The 18177-nt window shown below is 38.8% G+C and overlaps 1 protein-coding gene across 1 annotated transcript; it reads right to left on the bottom strand.

Annotated features, from left to right (window-relative positions):
• Positions 1 to 7424: 7424 nt before the first annotated feature.
• LOC112584345 (olfactory receptor 6C4-like) lies at positions 7425 to 8354 on the bottom strand. The gene has a single exon (XM_025282449.3). It carries the CDS (start codon positions 8352 to 8354, stop codon positions 7425 to 7427), a length of 930 nt encoding a protein of 309 aa, XP_025138234.3.
• Between the last annotated feature and the right edge of the window lie 9823 nt (positions 8355 to 18177).

Here is an 18177-nt window from a genome sequence, read left to right as displayed (position 1 = left end):
ACCCATTTTCTTTTTGATTCTGCATCTCAGAAGCCTAGGTGGCTTCTATTCATATACTTGGAATCCACAGATCATTTACATGGAAAAGCCAATAGCGGGCCGATCTTTAAGGATCACAGAATCATTGAAAGAGAGGTCCATGGTGTCGTTACACTTGACTCTGGTCAAGAGATCAAATGGTACTGGAGTTTCCTCTTGAGTTTGGTGAGAAGAATGGTTTCTATTTTCAGGGTTGGTCTAAGGTAAATCTATGAGATCATGAAGTTTGTCTTTTGTTCTCTGTGGTGAATGAGTGCTTACTCTTTAGCTGTAGGCAGAGTGACTTAAAAGATGAAAGCTGTAAATACGGGTTTGAGACCGGTAATGTGTAGCTGACCTAGAGTCTTCCAACCCATAGACCCCCAGTAGGAAAGACAAAACAAGCTAATGGAAAGACAAAACAAGCTAATGGAAGTGGCAGAAGGACAAAGGTGTGTAAACCAAGACAGGAGAGGTACCGGAAATGGATTTTTCAAACAAGCAAAGGACGGGAAGATAAAAAAGAAGCCAAGATGGTGTAAACATGTGAAAGAAGAGGTAAATGTGGCCAGTCAGAAGCTGACACAGAGAGATTATTTTGTATTCAATATGTGTGATCATTTCTTCCAAGCCCACATTTCCCTAATAGAATCTTTCTTGGATTTATCCTAGAATGGGTAGCTCCTTGACCACTGATGATTGGATAGCACAAGGGCCAAGCTGTCATAATTAGAATCTATTTCCTGGGTGCTTATACCATATTTGAGTTTGCTAACTGTATGCAGCCAGGCTGGAAGAAGATTTAGATTTTATGGGGCAGGCAGAGGGAAGGAAAAGGATGAGAAAAGGGAGGAGGAAAGAGAAAGGGCTGAAGTGCCAAAGAATTGATGCTTTTGAACTGTGGTGTTGGAGAAGACTCTTGAGAGTCCCTTGGACTTCAAGGAGATCAAAGCAGTCAATCCTAAAGGAAATCAGTCCTGAATATTCATTGGAAGGACTAAAGCTGAAGCTGAAGCTCCAATACTCTGGCCACCTGATGTGAAGAACTGACTTATTGGAAAAGACCCTGATGCTGGGAAAGATTGAAGGCAGGAGGAGAAGAGGACCACAGAGGATGAGATGATTGGATGGCATCACTGACTCAATGGACATGAATTTGAGCAAGCTCTGGGAGTTGGTGAAGGACAGGGAAGCTAGGCGTGCTGCAGTCCACGGGTCACAAAGAGTTGAACGTGACTGAACAACTGAATTGAACTGAAGAGAAAGGAAGAGAGAAATTCAGTAATCTTGAAACTGATGTTTCCAAGTAGATTTTAAGGTAGTCAAAGGATAGGTTCTCATAAATTATTCCACCAGGAGATTTCTGTCTAAATACACAATTTAAAAATACTGACATATATCAACATGAATCTGCCACAGGTATACACATGTTTGAAAAAAAAAAAAAACTGACATAAAATAGACATAAAACTTCACACTTGAGCCCAACACATTAGCTACATAAATACAACCCATTTCATGTTTATATATTGAAAAAATTTTAGTTTTATAAACAGACAAAATATAGAAGATAATAGTGAATCCCTATAGCTAATTATTTATATCCTACAATTTGAAGATTTTGATATCATTTTAATCGAACCAAGGCCATTTCAAATGAGTACAAGAAGAAAACCATGGAGGGTTCTAGAAACACTAAAATCTATAGATACCTGTGCTCAATGGACTTGTTCCATGCATCCAATCTGTTTGGCCAGATCACGTCCAGATATTCACCTTTTAAATAAAAGTTTCAAAAACATTTTTTTAATTTATTTATTTTAATTAGAGGCTAATTACTTTACACTATTGTTTTTGCATCTTTAAAAATGTATGTTATGCCTCAAATGAAGTGCTTAAAAAATTTACACATAGGCACTTTCCTGGCAGCCCAATGGTTAGGACTCTGAGCTTCCATTGCAGGAGGTGTGTGTTCAATCCCTGGTCAGGAGCCTGGTGGACTACAGTCCATGGGGTCGCAAAGAATTGGACATGATTGAGAAACTAACACACACACACACACACACACAACTATCCTTTAGCCTCATTAAAGAAAGATTTCTGAGCCTGTTAGTTTCTCAGAATGAGCCCAAAGGAATTCCCAAGGGCAGTAGAGAATTTGCCCAGTGATTCAGAAGCCTTGGTCTTGGGTCATTTCTGGGGCCTGGCAAAGGAAGCTGTGACCTGCAACTCCCTCTTTTTCAGTACAATGACTTTTTATCTGGGAAGTGGCTTCAGGAACTCACTAGTCCAGGGACAACACAAGCACCTAAGGTGATGAGCCTTCAAAAAGAAAGCAGGAAGTGTACAGACCTGAATGTCCTATGTTTCATGATTCAGACTTGTAGCAAAATGTGGAGGCAACACTGTAGAAATAATCATGGGACTAAGTTTTCATAAAAATTTCTTTTCTTGACTCATCTTCATTTCTACCTGGCCTTGTCACACATATCTGCCCCTTCAGCTGCAACAATTCTGAAACATAGCTATCCAAGGACAAATTTCTGTTGATTAGTCAACATCCAAACCATGTATCAGAAGGGTCAGAGAGAGTCTGTGATGGGGCTGGAAGCTTCCCCTTGTGCCATGGCACATGGTTTCCCCCCTGAAACCTAAGGTTCTGAAATTTTGGGTCATGCAAGAGGCTTCTGAACAGGTCCCGCTCAACCAAAATGGGACATTTGCTTTATAGACTGTATTATTGTGGACCTAGAGGATCAATTATGGGAAACAACAAATGGTGCTCAGGGGAATCTGTGCTCAGAATTTACTAATGAGCTTTGGGTGTGGTTGTTTTGGCCACAGTTGTAAGCAGGACAATTTGTAAAAAATCCCCAGAGAAAGGGACATTTACCTAAAACTTGGCCTAAAAGAATATGTGCACCTGTCATTTGTTAACAATGTATCGGTAGTTGGTAACAAGTGTTGATAAATATTTTTGAGAACTGATGAGTGTGTTGCAGAGTTCCAAAGAATAGCAAGGAGAGATAAGAAAGCCTCCCTCAGTGATCAATGCAAAGAAATAGAGGAAAACAACAGAATGGGAAAGACTAGAGATCTCTTCAAGAAAATTAGAGATACCAAGGGAACATTTTATGCAGAGATGGGCTCAATAAAGGACAGAAATGGTAGGGACCTAACAGAAGCAGCATTTATTAAGAAGAGGTGTCAGGAATAGACAGAAGTGTACAAAAAAGATCTTCATGACCAAGATAATCATGATGGTATGAGCACTCACCTAGAGCCAGACATCCTGGAATGTGAAGTCAGGTGGGCCTTAGGAAGCATCACTATGAATAAAGCTAATGGAGGTGATGGATTTCCAGTTGAGCTATTTCAAATCCTGAAAGGTGATGCTGTGAAAGTGCTGCACTCAGTATGCCAGCAAATTTGGAAAACTCAGCAGTGGCCACAGGACTGGAAAAGGTCAGTTTGCATTCCAATCCCAAAGAAAGGCAATGCCAAAGAATGCTCATACTACCACACAATTGCACTCACCTCACACGCTAGTAAAGTAATGTTAAAAATTCGCCAGGCTTCAGTAATATGTGAACTGTGAACTTCCAGATGTTCAAGCTAGTTTTAGAAAAGGCAGAGGAACCAGAGATCAAATTGCCAACATTCGCTGGATCGAAAAAGCAAGAGAGTTCCAGAAAAAACATCTATTTCTGCTTTATTGACTATGCCAGGGCCTTTGACTGTGTGGATCACAATAAACTGTGGAAAATTCTGAAAGAGATGGGAATACCAGATCACCAGACCTACCTCTTGAGAAATCTGTATGCAGATCAGGAAGCAACAATTAGAACTGGACATGAAACAACAGACTGGTTCCAAATAGGAAAAGAAGTACGTCAAGGCTGTATATTGTCACCCTGCTTATTTAAATTATATGCAGAGTACATCATGAGAAACGCTGCGCTGGAAGAAGCACAAGCTGGAATCAAGATTGCCGGGAGAAATATCAATCACCTCAGATATGCAGATGACAGCACCCTTATGGCAGAAAGAGAAGAAGAACTAAAGAGCCTCTTGATGAAAATGAAAGTGGAAAGTGAAAAAGTTGGCTTAAAGCTCAACATTCAGACAATTAAGATCACAACATCCAGTCCCATCACTTCATAGGAAATAGATGGGGACACAGTGGAAACAGTGGCTGACTTTATTTTTCTGGGCTCCAAAATCACTGCAGATGGTGATTGCAGCCATGAAATTAAAAGACACTTACTCCTTGGAAGGAAAGTTATGACCAACCTAGATAGCATATTAAAAAGCAGAGACATTACTTTGCCAACAAAGTTCCGTCTAGTCAAGGCTATGGTTTTTCCAGTGATCATGTATGGATGTGAGAGCATGACGGGTTCAAGTCAATGTATGGCAAAACCAATACAATATTGTAAAGTAAAATAAATTAATTAATTAAATTAAAAAAAAAAAAAAAAGAAAGCTGAGCCCTGAAGAATTGATGCTTTTGAACTGTGGTGTTGGAGAAGACTCTTGAGAGTCCCTTGGACTGCAAGGAGATCCAGGCAGTCCATCCTAAAGGAAATCAGTCCTGAGTGTTCATTGGTAGGACTGATGTTGAAGCTGAAACTCCAATACTTTGGCCACTTGATGGGAAGAGCTGACTCATTTGAAAAGACCCTGATGCTGGGAAAGATTGAGGGCAGGAGGAGAAGGGAACGACAGAGGATGAGATGGCTGGATGGCATCATTGACTCAATTGGAGGTGGGTTTGGGTGGACTCCGGGAGTTGGTGATGGACAGGGAAGCCTGGAGTGCTGCAGTTCATGGGGTCACAAAGAGTCGGACACGACTGAGAAACTGAACTGAACTGAACTGATGAGTATGTTGGAAGGAACTGAAGACAACTTTTCATTTTTACAGTCTTGGTTGGTCCATTGACAAGCATCTATATGTGTTGAGTTAGTTCATCAGTTTTTAAATCATTTAAAAATGTGTTATTTATTTGTATTTGGCTGTGCTGGGTCTTTGGTCTGTGGTAGGTTTCCTCTAGTTGTGGTAGGTGGGGGCTACTCTTTAGTTGTAATATGCAGGCTTCTCTGTTTGTGGCTCCCTGGCTCTAGAGTGTGGGCTCAGTAACTGGATCATGTGCTTAGTTGCCCTGAGGTATGTGGGATCTTCCTGGACCAGGGTTAAACCCATGTTCCCTCATTGGCAGGCGATGGTGGTTCTTAAACATTGGACCACCATGGAAGTTTTTAATTGGCTTTAAATCCTACTATAATACTAAAATATTTTTTTCAGATGTGGCAGTTCAATATGTCAGCAAATTTAGAAAACTCAGCAGTGGCCACAGGACTGGAAAAGGTGAGTTGTCATTTCAATCACAAAGAAGGGCAATGCCAAAGAATGTTCAAACTACTGCACAATTGTGCTCATTTCACATGCTAGCAAGGCAATGCTCAAAATCCTCAAGCTAGGCTTCAGCAGTATGTGAACTGAGCAGCTTACAATGTGCAAACTGGATTTAGAAAAGGCAGAGGAACCAGAGATCAAATTGCCAATATCTGATGGATCATAGAGAAAGCAAGGGAATTCTAGAAAAATATCTACATCTGCCTCATTTCTATGCTAAAGCATTTGACTGTGTGGATCACAACAAACAGTGGAGAATTCTTAAAGAAATGGGAGTACCAGACCACCTTATCTGTCTCTTAAGAAACCTGTATGCAGGTCAAGAAGCAACAGTTAGAGCTGGACATGGAAAAACTGACTGGCTCAAAATTGTGAAATGTGTAAGTATGTCAAGGCTGTAAAGTATCACCCTGCTTATTTAACTTGTGCTTCCCTGGTGGCTCAGATGGTATAGAATCTGCCTGTAATGTGGGAGACCTGGATTTGATCCCTGGGTTGGTAAGATTCCCTAGAGAAGGGAATAGCTACCCACTCCAGTATTCTTGCCTGGAGAATTCCATGGACAGAGGAGCCTGGCAGGATGCAGTCCATGGGGTCCCAAAGAGCTGGACATGACTCTTCACTTTGTTGAACTTATATGCAGGGTGAAAGTGAAAGTTGCTCAGTCATGTCCAACTCTTTGTGACCCCATGGATTATACAGTCCATGGAATTCTCCAGGCCAAATACCGGAGTGGGTAGCCTTTCCCTTCTCCAAGGGATCTTCCCAACCCAGGGATCGAACCCAGGTCTCCTGCATTGCAGGCAGATTCTTTATCAGCTGAGTCACAAGAAATCATGTGAAATGCCAGGCTGGTAAATCATAAACTGGAATCAAGATTGCTGGGAGAAATATCAACAACTTTGGATATGCAGATGATACCACTCTAACGGCAGAAAGTGAAGAGGAACTAAACAGCTTCTTGATGAATGTGGAAAGAGGAGAGTGAAAAAGCTGGCTTCAAATTCAACATTCAAGAAACTAAGATCATGGCACCTGGTCCCATCACTTCATGGAAAATAGATGGGGAAAAAGTGGAAATAGTGATAGCTTCAAACTTGGGCTCCAAAATCACTGTGGATGATGACTGCAGCCATGAAATTAAAAGACACTTGCTCCTTGAAAGGAAAGCCATGACCAATCTAGACAGTGTCTTAAAAAGCAGAGACATTACTTTGTTGCCAAAGTCCATGTACTCAAAGCTATGGTTTTTCCAGTAGTCTTGTAAGAATGTGTGAGTTGGACCATAAAGAAGCCTGAGTGCTGAAGAATTGATGCTTTCAAACTGTGGTGCTGGAGAAGGCTCTCGAGAATCTCTTGAACTGCAAGGAGGTCAAACCAGTCAATCTTAAAGGAAGTCAACCCAAATATTTATTGGAAGAACTGATGCTGAAGCTGAGGCTCCAATACTTTGGCCACCTGATGGGAAGAGCCGACTCATTGGAAAAGACCCTGATTGAAAGACAAAAGAAGGCGGTGGTAGAGGATGAGATTGTTTAGATAGCATCACTGAATCAGTGGACCTGAATTTGAGCAAACTCTGGGAGATAGTGGAGGACAGAGGAGCCTGGCATGCTGCAGTCCATGGGGTCACAAGGAGTTGGACATGACTTAGTGACTGAACAACAACTAAAATATTTTATTGAGACGTGGCAGTTCAGATGGGTACCCCTGCATGATGTGATTGTGGTATGTTGTTAATACAGAATCAGAAACCTCAGAGTCTAGTTCTAGTTCGAGTCTCAGTTGTGGCATGTGAGAAGTAGTTCCCTGATCAGAAATTGAACCCAAGCCCCCTGCTTTGGGAGTGTGGAGTCTTAGCCGATGGGCCACCAGGGAAGTCCCCTGAGATACTGCTTTAATAAGAAGAGGGTTGAAGAAGTTATCCTTGAGAAGAACTTCATAAATATTATTCAGATTCTGTTTTAAGTTTGAGGTCTTTACATTCACTAAAGACTCACAATCTTTCTGGCCACATTTTTGAAGGCTTGTTTTACTTGTTCATTCCTCAGAGTATAAATGAATGGGTTCAATAAAGGGGTGATTGAGGTATTGAGCACAGCGACTCCCTTATTGAAGGCAACCCCTTCTTTTGCCGAGGGTTTTATGTACATGAAGATGCAGCTGCCATAAGAGAGGGAGATGACAATCATGTGGGATGAGCATGTGGAAAAGGCTTTCTTCCTTTGCTGAGCAGAGGGGATCTTCAGAACAGTCTGGATGATGTTTGTGTAGGAGAGAATCACCAGCATCAGGGTGAGCACCAACGTCACAACTGCTAAGATGAAGTCAACCAGCTCCAGGAGTCTTGTGTCTGAGCAAGATATTTCTATGAGGGGTCCGTAGTCACAATAATAATGATTCAGCATGTTGGAGGCACAGAAGTCCAGTTGACTGGTCAGGATGATTGGGGATAAAATGATGAGAAATCCACCTAGCCAGGAGCAGAGGATCAGCTGGATGCAGACTCTGCTGTTCATGATGGTCATGTAATGTAGGGGTTTGCATATGGCCACATAGCAGTCATAGGACATGGCAGCCAGAAGGTAAAACTCTGTGGCCCCCAGGAATATGGCAAAGAAATACTGAGTGAAGCAGCCAGCAAAGCTGATGCTCTTGTTTCCAGTTGATATGCTGAACAGTAGCCTAGGGGTAAAAGTGGTTGTAAAGGAAATTTCTAAGAAGGAGAAGTTCCAGAGGAAGAAATACATGGGCGTGTGGAGGTGGGAGTCCAGTAGTGTGAGGGTGATGATCGTCAGGTTTCCAATAATGCTGAATACATAGGTGAGGAAGAGAAGTATGAAGATTACAGATTGAAGCTCTGGGATGTCTGTTAGTCCCAGCAGAATGAATTCTGTTATATAAGTTTGGTTTTTCATTGCTACCCTTTGCTGCCTACAAAGCAAAGAAATAAGTGATGAGAATGGAAGAGGAGCTCAGAAACCTTTGGGAGAGCCTAAGCTTTTCTTGTTGAATTGGTTCAAATGCCTTTTTTTCCTGTCATTTTGACTTAAATGAGTTTTTCTATTGGACAGAAGTTGACTCTTCACAAGAATTCCTGTTTTTAAAAAATCAATTTATTGGTTTTTGTTTTGTTTTGTTTTACTTTGCTGTTGAGTTGTGTGAGTTCCTTATGATTTATTAAGCCTTTATCAGATGCATGGTTTCCAAATATTATCTACCACTCTGATTGGTTGCCTTTCATTTCATTCATGGTTTCTTGAATGAAAGCTGGGGATAAGCTTTTAATTTTAATTAATTTATTAACTGATTAATTAATTAATTGTAGTTCCCTAATGAAGGATGGAACCCTTGCCCCCTGCAGTAGAAGTGCAGAGTCTTAACCAGTGGACTGCCAGGGACGTCCCAAGGATTATTTTCTTAAATTTCCATGTATGAGGGTTTTCTCCATGGTCCTTTTCAACTTTTCATGTACTTCCCTAGCCTACCTTCTAAACCAATGCCTAAGTTATCATTTTCTATATTTCCTATTTTATTTTCATTTTCAATGTTAACTTTCCTTTTGATCTTTCTTTATTTCTGCTAATTTGGCAGTGAAATTTCACTTCCATAACGCTCTTGGTCTCAGTGTGAGAAGAAATGCTAACTTGTTAGCTATAGTTGTGGAGTCTTTAGAATAGAATCAGCAATGCCATTATAACTATGGTAACGAAAGATGCCTCAACTTTTCTTTGACGTTTTAGATTTGTGGACCATTGTAACTAATGTCACCAGTCTCACAATCTTTGCTGCTGGTGTCAGCTTTCCCTCAGGTCCTAGTTATCCTGTCTTAGGTGGTTTTAGCAGAGGAGCAGGTGGTATCTCTCCAATCAGATACCTGCTATCATTTTCTTCCATATCCATGTTTATTAATAAGCATGTAATTTTACTCTGGCTAGAAAAATATAACTGAAATAAAAAAATTGTGAACCTTATTGAGAAATTTGAGTTTTTTCTTCTAGTATCTTTATTTTTTTTTAAATTTTATTTTATTTTTAAACTTTACATAATTGTATTAGTTTTGCCAAATAGAAATTTGATTTTTTTCTTCTAGTATCTTTATTTTTTTAAATTTCTGCTGTTAACTAGTGGTTTCTTGCTAATTTTTCCTCCTTTCTTCAGACACTAATGATGTCTCTCTTACTTTGGACTTCTTTCTCCCAAACACACATACAGGTGGTTAGCCTGCTTTAATTTCCACATGAATGAAATGGTACCGTCTTATGCCTGTCTCATGTTACCCCTCAAGTGGATATTTGTAGGCCTGAATTCTTATTTCATTTTCATCTCCATATCATTAGCTTTAACATATTTCTTTTAGATATTCTCCCCTCTAACTAAACTTAATATGTTAAAATTATATCAGCATATTTCTACCTTGTGATTAAAACTTCTTTAAATTTCCAAGCTCTTTGATAGATTTTTTTTGTTTGTTTGGTGTTTTAAGATATTTACTTTAGAAATAAGTGTTGGTTCTCTTGCCTTTCCTCTGCTCTTAAGGAACTTACATTCAGTGTTTGGAGAGATGTAATGTACACATGAAATAGATAATGGTTGGGACTTCTCTGTGGTCCAGGGGTTAAGCATCCACCTCCCAGTGTGAGGGACACAGGTTTGATCCCTGATCCAGGAGGATTCCACATGCCGTAGGGCGACTAGGCCTGTAGGCCGCAACCACCGAGCTTGCGTGCCCTAGAGCCTGTGCTCTGCAACAAGAGAAGTCATTACAATGAGAAGCCTGTGCATTGCAACTAGAGAGAAGCCTCTGCTTGCTGAAACTAGAGAAAGCCCATGCATAGCAATGAAGACCCAACGCAGCCAAAAACAAAAATAAATTAAAAAAATAGAAAATGGTTAATGACTGAATAGAATACATTAATTCCTATCTTAAAAATATTATTTTATACAAAGTGGCAGTTTTATAACTTCATGTTTTCTGTTAGAAGTCAATTGAGAAACTGTGTTTATAGACCACTGTTGTTTAGTAGCTAAGTCGTGTCCGACTCTTTGCAACGCCATGGACTGTAGCCTGCCAGGCGCCTCTGTCCACGGGATTTCCCAGGCAAGGATACTGGAGTGGGTTGCCACTTCCTTCCCCAGGATAGACCACTGACCTAAGTTTAATTTTCTGATTATTTAGCCACTCACATTCAAAAGGAAAATTAGTCCTTGCATTGACCCTGGCAATATATGGCTCAAGCAAACAGTTTCTCTGTGTTTCTGTAGCCATAAGGCTACAGAAGTTATAGGCCTCTGTGAGAGCTGGCCTCTTTTTTCACTGCCAGCAGATCTCCTGTGCAAATGGGTAGGAAAATCAGTGAGTTAAGGCCAGCTGCTAAGTACGTTATCTGAGTAAGATAATCTGTGCAAAGTGTAATTAGCATTTGTGAGATGTTTTATGGAATTTTAAAAAATTGTGGTCAAAAACACAAGATAAAATTTACCATCTTAACTATTTTTTTCTTTTTTAAAAGTATATTTATTTTTTAATTGAAAGATAATTGCTTTACAGAATTTTGTTGGTTTCTGCCAAACATCAACACAAATCAGTCAGTGTGGAGTTTGATGTTAAGCATGTCCACATTGTTGTGCAACAGATCTCCAGAACATTTTCATCTTGTAAAGCTGAAATGCTATGCCTGTTGAACAACTCTCCCTACTCCTGCTCAACTGCTGCTCCTGGCAGCCACCATTCTACTTTCTATTTTTATGATTTTGACTACTTTAGACATCTCATGTAAGTGGAATCATACACTGTGTATATATGTATGTATTTTTGTGACTGGTTTATTTCACTTAGTGTAATGTTCTCAAGGTTAATAATCCATGTGACAGGATTTTCTTCCTTTTAAAGATTGAATAATATTCCATTGTATGTATATGTCACATTTTATCTACCATTCATCTGCTGATGGGTTGCTTCCATTTCTTGATTATTGTGAATAAAGCTGCTATAATCATGGGTGTCCAAATATATCTTCAAGGTTCTACTTTCATTTCTTTTGGATATATATCCAGTAGCATATTTTGCTGGGTCATATTATAATTCTATTTTTAGTTTTGTTAGAAATAGCCATACTGCTTTCCATGGGGGCCACATTCCATGTGGAAATTTTATATCAAAATGAATATCTGAATGTCTGTGGCACAGGATAAATACAGAGAGCTGTCTGATTCTAAGATAAGAAATAACATAAATGATGCATTCTATTTGGGCATTATCCATTCTCTCTTTTATGGTATATGTCACCTTTCCAAAAACAGATTGTAAGTTCCTTAAGAGCAGAGGAAGAACAGGACAACCAACACTTATTGAATGGTTGTAGTGTTGGTATTAAAGTAGGCTCTTTCATAAATAATATTCTTCTTCTTTTTTGGTATTCCTTTACCCCGCAATAACACTGGCAAAAGCACACAGCATAATAAATACATAATTGTTAAATAAATGAAAAAAAGATAGTGCCTTTTCTCTCTACTCCTTATTTTGCTCTTTATTTAGCCTTTTATCTTTGGCAACTTGCTATATAAACTGTACATTTTCCCTAGCTTTTTAAAATCTAACAACAAATAGCATTTAAGAGTCAGTCTAAGGTAAAGTCTCTCGAGCCTATAAATGGACTTACTGTTTCCTGTCTCTCTTTCACTGATGACAGTCAAGGAGTCATGTGTGTTATCTGGTCTTTGCTCTAAGAGCTGAGAGACCAGCCTTTATCAGCAAGGTTGTATTTTGAAATTTTCCTTGTTCACACTTGGTGCTTTTCTACCACCAAATAATAAAAATCTATATTTCTCTTGTTATTGTGGGTGAGAAGAATATAATAATTTTAAAATATATATGAGGATTTCCCAGGTGACATAGTGGTAAAGAATCCACCTGCCAATGCAGGAAACACAGAGGCACTCTGTTTCAATCCCTGGATTGGGAAGATCCCCTGGAGTAGAAAATGGCAACCCACTCCAGTATTCTTGTCTGGGAGATACCATGGACAGAGAAGCCTGGGGGGCTACAGTCCATGGGGTCACAGAGTCAGACCTGACTTAGTGACTAAACAACAACAACAAATGTATATAAAATTCGTTCAGACTCTCTCTCTTGCTTAGTTTTCATAATACTGAGTTGTCAGCAACGGAAAGGCAAATGTCAGACATCAAATAACTTCAGGAGGGGCTTTCAGGAACTACTTAAAATTCTTACCATCAACACTTGGTGGTGGTGGTTTAGTCACTAAGTCATGTCTGACTCTTGCGACCCCATGTACTATAACTCGCCAGGCTCCTCTGACCACTGACACTAAGGGAGTGGTGTTCCTTTGCACCCAGACTCTTCCATCCTATGCCCTCTAAGCCTCCTAGATGGACTTAGTCACTTCACCTGGGATACAGGTATAGCTTTAACACAGAACCAGGGAAGGGACTACCAGATTATTTGGTCATACTTCTACAAAAGCTCAGCATTTGTCCTAAGAAAGAAGCCTCAAATTTCTAGAATCCTTTAGGCATCTTCCTGTTCTGATCTTTTAAGGTCCCTGAAACAGAGAAATCCTAACCCCACCTCCCTATATCCCTGGCCTCTCTGGATCACCAGGAAGCCATCTCTGCCATCGTCCCTAAGAATGTCCTAATCACAAGGATGTATGGAACATGGCCACGTCATCCAGCGCCTGAACGTCCAGGCTCTTGAACTTCCTGGTCATTAATTTTTGGTCTTTGGTGAACAAACTGTGTGTTATCATTCAAACCTTTATATTCATATTCCACACAAATTCTATAATAATTCTGCTTCCATAATTTTACAAAGCTATTCATTACAACCTTGTCTGTAAACATAAAAACTTGGAAACAATGAAAATTTCCATCAATAGGAAAGTGACTAAGTAATTTTGGTGCCTCCAAACTATAAAATGCATTAAAAAAAGAAAATAAATGGCAAAGATTTATGTGAACTCACTTGGAAGGACATATATGGTATATTGCTATATGAATAAAGGAAGCTGTTGAATAATTGTGGTATTGAATTGAATTGTGTTATTGAATTGAATATTTTATTCAATTTGGTCTAAAAATATATATCTTCTGCTCTAAAATTATATGGTCCTATAGATCTGGAAAAATTGCTATCAGTATTATTTTTATGGAGTTAGATGAAGAAGTGGGGACATAAGGAGAGCTGTGTCTTTTTACTTTATACTTATCTACATTATATGAATGCAACAAAGCAAGCATAAGTTTCTTTGTAATTTAAGAAAAATCACAGTAATATGATTTCATGCTCTATAGTCACAAACAAGGAACACGGATATAAGTATAAGCTGAGAATATACTTACACTTGACTTTCAGGGTGGTCCTGTAGGGTTTTACCCATACATGTCCATCACAATTTAGAAGTCAGATGTAAAGGAAAGGTAGAATAAAATTGAACTTGTTTCACTTTCCACAACTACTTATTGACCTAATTATTCACAAAAATTCACAAACCTATGAAAATTTCATAGGAAAAATGCTATTTCTTTTCTATATATCAGTTTAGCTGTCATTCACTACTTGTTATTTCCACATTAATTTAAAATGCACCCTGGCCAGTAAGTAATCCTTTGAGATGTGATTTGTTTAAGTTAAACACATTTATCATAGTGATAGTAGAAAGCACCCTCCCTTCAAAGTCTGATTTCCTCTCTTCTGACCCTTCTGAGCCTGAATATGTGCTGTCTCTGACTTTATACTAGATAGAAGCATATTTTAAACGTTCTCTTCAGGGGAGGCCTCAGAACAATCAGTTGAGGAAAGAAAAGATCCCAGGAGGCCCACATTCAGAGCATGCTAATGAATCCTGTTTTTTGAGAACTCTGGAACTGAACTTTTAATAAGGGATTGGGGAAGAAGTCCAAAGAGACTGAGGAACATGTTTTTTGAGCCATTTACCACAGGCTGGGCATAATTCTAAACACATCTTCATTACATTATGCATAATGCTAGACAGTATACCTTAATAACTTGCTTAATGTTCATAACACCATGTCATATATCTCCTGAGGAACAAAACGGTAGCAGAGCATCTGCCTTCTGTTGCTGTGGTGATCTTACTTTGGTCAAGTAACATGAATCCTGTGGAGGGCTTAGCATTTTCCCCATTAGTTTCTTTCCCTTCCCTTCAGTCTTCTGTGTCCTGTAAACTATTCTCAGAAGGAAGACTGGAGGCCCGGTGTCCTTCTTCTCTTTCTTCTATAGGGCTTGAAAACCCCTCCTCCACGTATTTACTGACTCTCAATTTTTAAACCTTTACACAGATATGATAATTGTCATGTGGCTCCCCAAGGGCTTAAAATTCAAATTTCCTTTATAAAAGGATTTTCAGATTGGATTGGTCAAAGGAATAAGATCAATAATTTGCTTTGGCCAAAATCTGCTATATAATATTAATTTTCCACTTGTGCTTAGTGTGAGGAATGTTTCTCACTGGGGTTGCTCCTTGACAGTTGAGAGTTATCTTAGCTACTTGTGGGAGCAACTTCTCCTCCTGTTCCCAGTTTGGCTTTTGATGGAGAGATAGAATGGGTGAGTGTGGCATATATGTATTTCTGAGAATGCTAATGAGATACAGCATTACAGCAAGTAGAGCTCTTTATGAAAGACAAACATAGGCCTCAGAGAATATCAGAGGGCAATAACCATAACAGTAGGTATATAAGGAAAAGGCAAGAGAGGTGGAGTAGCAGAACCTTAACATTAAGATTTGCAGAAGGGATTAATGCAGTCTAGCCTAGAACTTCAAGGGAAAGACATTTATTTTGTGGATAATCCTTGATGTCACAGATTAGACAAAGAGATAATTTTACAATAGTTATGATAGACTTTATTTTTCTCCCCGTCCACACCTCCTTTTGAGAGAACTTGGCTAGAGGAGAATGACCTAGGTATAGACATGAGCTAATGACAGTCTCCTTTTTGGAATTTGGAGTTAGGTACAGGGACTATGTTGATAAATGATGGGTGATCAAGCTAGAAGGTAATACATATAAATAAATAAATATTACTTCTTAAAAATGTTTTTTTATTTTTAAAATTTTTATTGGCATACAGTTAATTTACAATGTTGTGTTAGTTTCAAGTATACAGCAAAATGAATCAATTACACATATACATATATTCATTCTTTTCTTGATTCTTTTCCCATATAGGCCTTTACTGAGTATTGAATAGAATTTCTTGTGCTATATAGTAGGTCCTTATTACTTATCTATTTTATATATAGTAGTGTGTATATATCAATCCCTTCTCTATGTTTATAAGAGACATCATGGGATAACACTATGGTAAATAAAACACATAATTTGGATGGATGAAAATGCTGAACTGGGAAAAGAAATTCATATCCTGAATGAAATTTTATTCTAGTGAAGACAACTGCTGCTCCCCACTGTAATAGAATAGAGCCTGTACAATTAACTGACTAGCGAGTGGTTGATGGCATATGGTGCCATGCCAGGGGAGATTAGATGCAGCACAGACAGTGGTCAGATCAGTCTTGGTGAGGAAAGGCTCATGCATAATTCACAGTGTGTAAAGTAATTAGCCTCCAATTAAAATAAATAAATTAATTAAGAAAAGAAGGGGAAAAAAGTCATTTTTATTTAAAGTAGAATTTACATTCAGTAAAACTCCAAAACTTGACAAATGCAGTTACCATCATAGTCAAAGTGTAGAACAGTTATTTGATCGCTCCACTACCAAACCCTGTGCAATAAATTCTTCCCTGATTCTTAAGAATCCACTGATGTATTTTCTATCAAGGGGGTCAAATTTAGTCATCAAATGGTCTAGTATAGAAAAAATTGAAAGCAGAAAACCCCAAATTTTTAACAGCATACTTTGAAACATACATTTAGAATATTATTTTGAATATTCTTTTAGAATGAGATTTGAAAATAACTTTTGTCAATTAAAGCAGCTGACAAGTTGTCTTAAGATAGTTGTAGAGAAGCTAGTCTAGTTACTGGGGCTGGGGCTGGTTGATAGAAAACCCATTTTAAATAATGGAATTGAATTCTTTCTTTTCCCAAACTTTAATTTTTTTTATTTTGTTTTGGGGTATAGCAGATTGGAATGGAATTCTATAGAAGTTCTCTAAAAGCAGATATATGTGCTTTCTTGTTTGTTTGTTTTCTTTTTTAGCTATGCCATGTGGCTTGCATGATCTTCATTCCCCAAACAGGGATTGAACCCTGGGCTATGGCAGTGAGATTGTCAAGCTCTAACCTCTGGACCATCATGGAATTCCTGAGATAGCTGTTCTTACAGATATCAGTATTTGGTATCTTTTTGAAAGTTCACCCCTGCTACCACCATGAAAGGCACAAAGAAAGCAAAACCTCCATTTTGTATATATCATTTGTTACATGTTCAAATACACCTTATTTCCATGAAAAGTTGCTTTCAAGCACCACAATTCTGTCTTTCAAACATCAGCTCTGAAGTTTTTCAGCATCTTGAACTGAGTTGAGTTGCACTCTGTGGATGAAAAGCTGATCCTTCTTAAAGAGGATAATAGAAGATCCATGTTGTTCAGAAGAGATATGGGATATGGAAAGGAGAAGCTTCTTTAGAGAGGTCAGGAGCCACAGGTGGGATAATATAGGCTTTTGCAAGCTTTCAACTTCCTAAATAGATTCACCTCCTAAAGGCTTCTAATGAAAGCTTGTTGAAAGCTTGGAGAAAGCCGAAATCCAAGGCTACTTAAAATACTTAGAAACACTTAGAAGAGTGGACTTTAGTTAGAGTGGGTGGAAGGTTGTACTACTCAGAAGTTCAGCAGGTGGACTCTGGCATCAGACATATTTAGTATTTAATTCTAATGCAGGCACTCAGCTGTGTGACCCTGCACCACTTATTTCACCTCTTTAATCTTCCATTCTCTCATTTGTAAAATTGAGAGGAATTTCCAGGCAGATCTAAGTCATCCATATGAGGCATGCCTTGCTAATTCATTGCTCTCCGTATATAAACTCTCAAAGGTTTGAGGTTCTTCACTTAAAAAGATTCAGTTCTGGGCTCTCTCGTTCATTTGTTCACTCACCCACCCATCTACTCATCCATTATTCATTTATCCATTCAACTATGAATTATTGAACACCTATCGCTGGTTGATACTGTAGATGGAACTGTGATCAAAAATATTAACTCTGAATTTTACAGTCTTACAGACAAGAAGAGAATGTAGTTTAATATAACCATTTTATGATGTATACTGTGATATACTGTGTACTGTGAAAGCACAGATACTAGCAGTGAGAAATGATAGGGAACACAACTTGGAGGTTGTTTTTATTTTCATTTCTCCACTCTTGATATTCCATTTTACAATTCCTAAATTTTTAGCTTTTACCCACCAGTATCCCACTACAGTCAGACTTCTTCCTGTCCCATCCTCAAATTCCACATTTTTGAAGATGGTCTGGAGCAGGCAATGGCAACCCACTCCAGTGTTCTTGCCTGGAGAATCCCAGGGACGGGGGAGCCTGGTGGGCTGCCGTCTATGGGGTCGCACAGAGTCGGACACGACTGAAGCGACTTAGCAGCAGCAGCAGCAGCATGATCAATAAGAATACCCTAATTGTCATAATGTCATTCTTCATATTAATTGGTTTCTGCAGCATTTCACATTGCCAACTATCTATTTTTCTTGAAACATTCTCTTCCCATTAAAT

The sequence above is a fragment of the Bubalus bubalis genome, chromosome 4, assembly GCF_019923935.1.
Source record: "Bubalus bubalis isolate 160015118507 breed Murrah chromosome 4, NDDB_SH_1, whole genome shotgun sequence".
In the NCBI taxonomy this organism is placed as follows: domain Eukaryota; kingdom Metazoa; phylum Chordata; class Mammalia; order Artiodactyla; family Bovidae; genus Bubalus; species Bubalus bubalis.
This window is presented reverse-complemented; position numbering and strand designations above follow the sequence as displayed.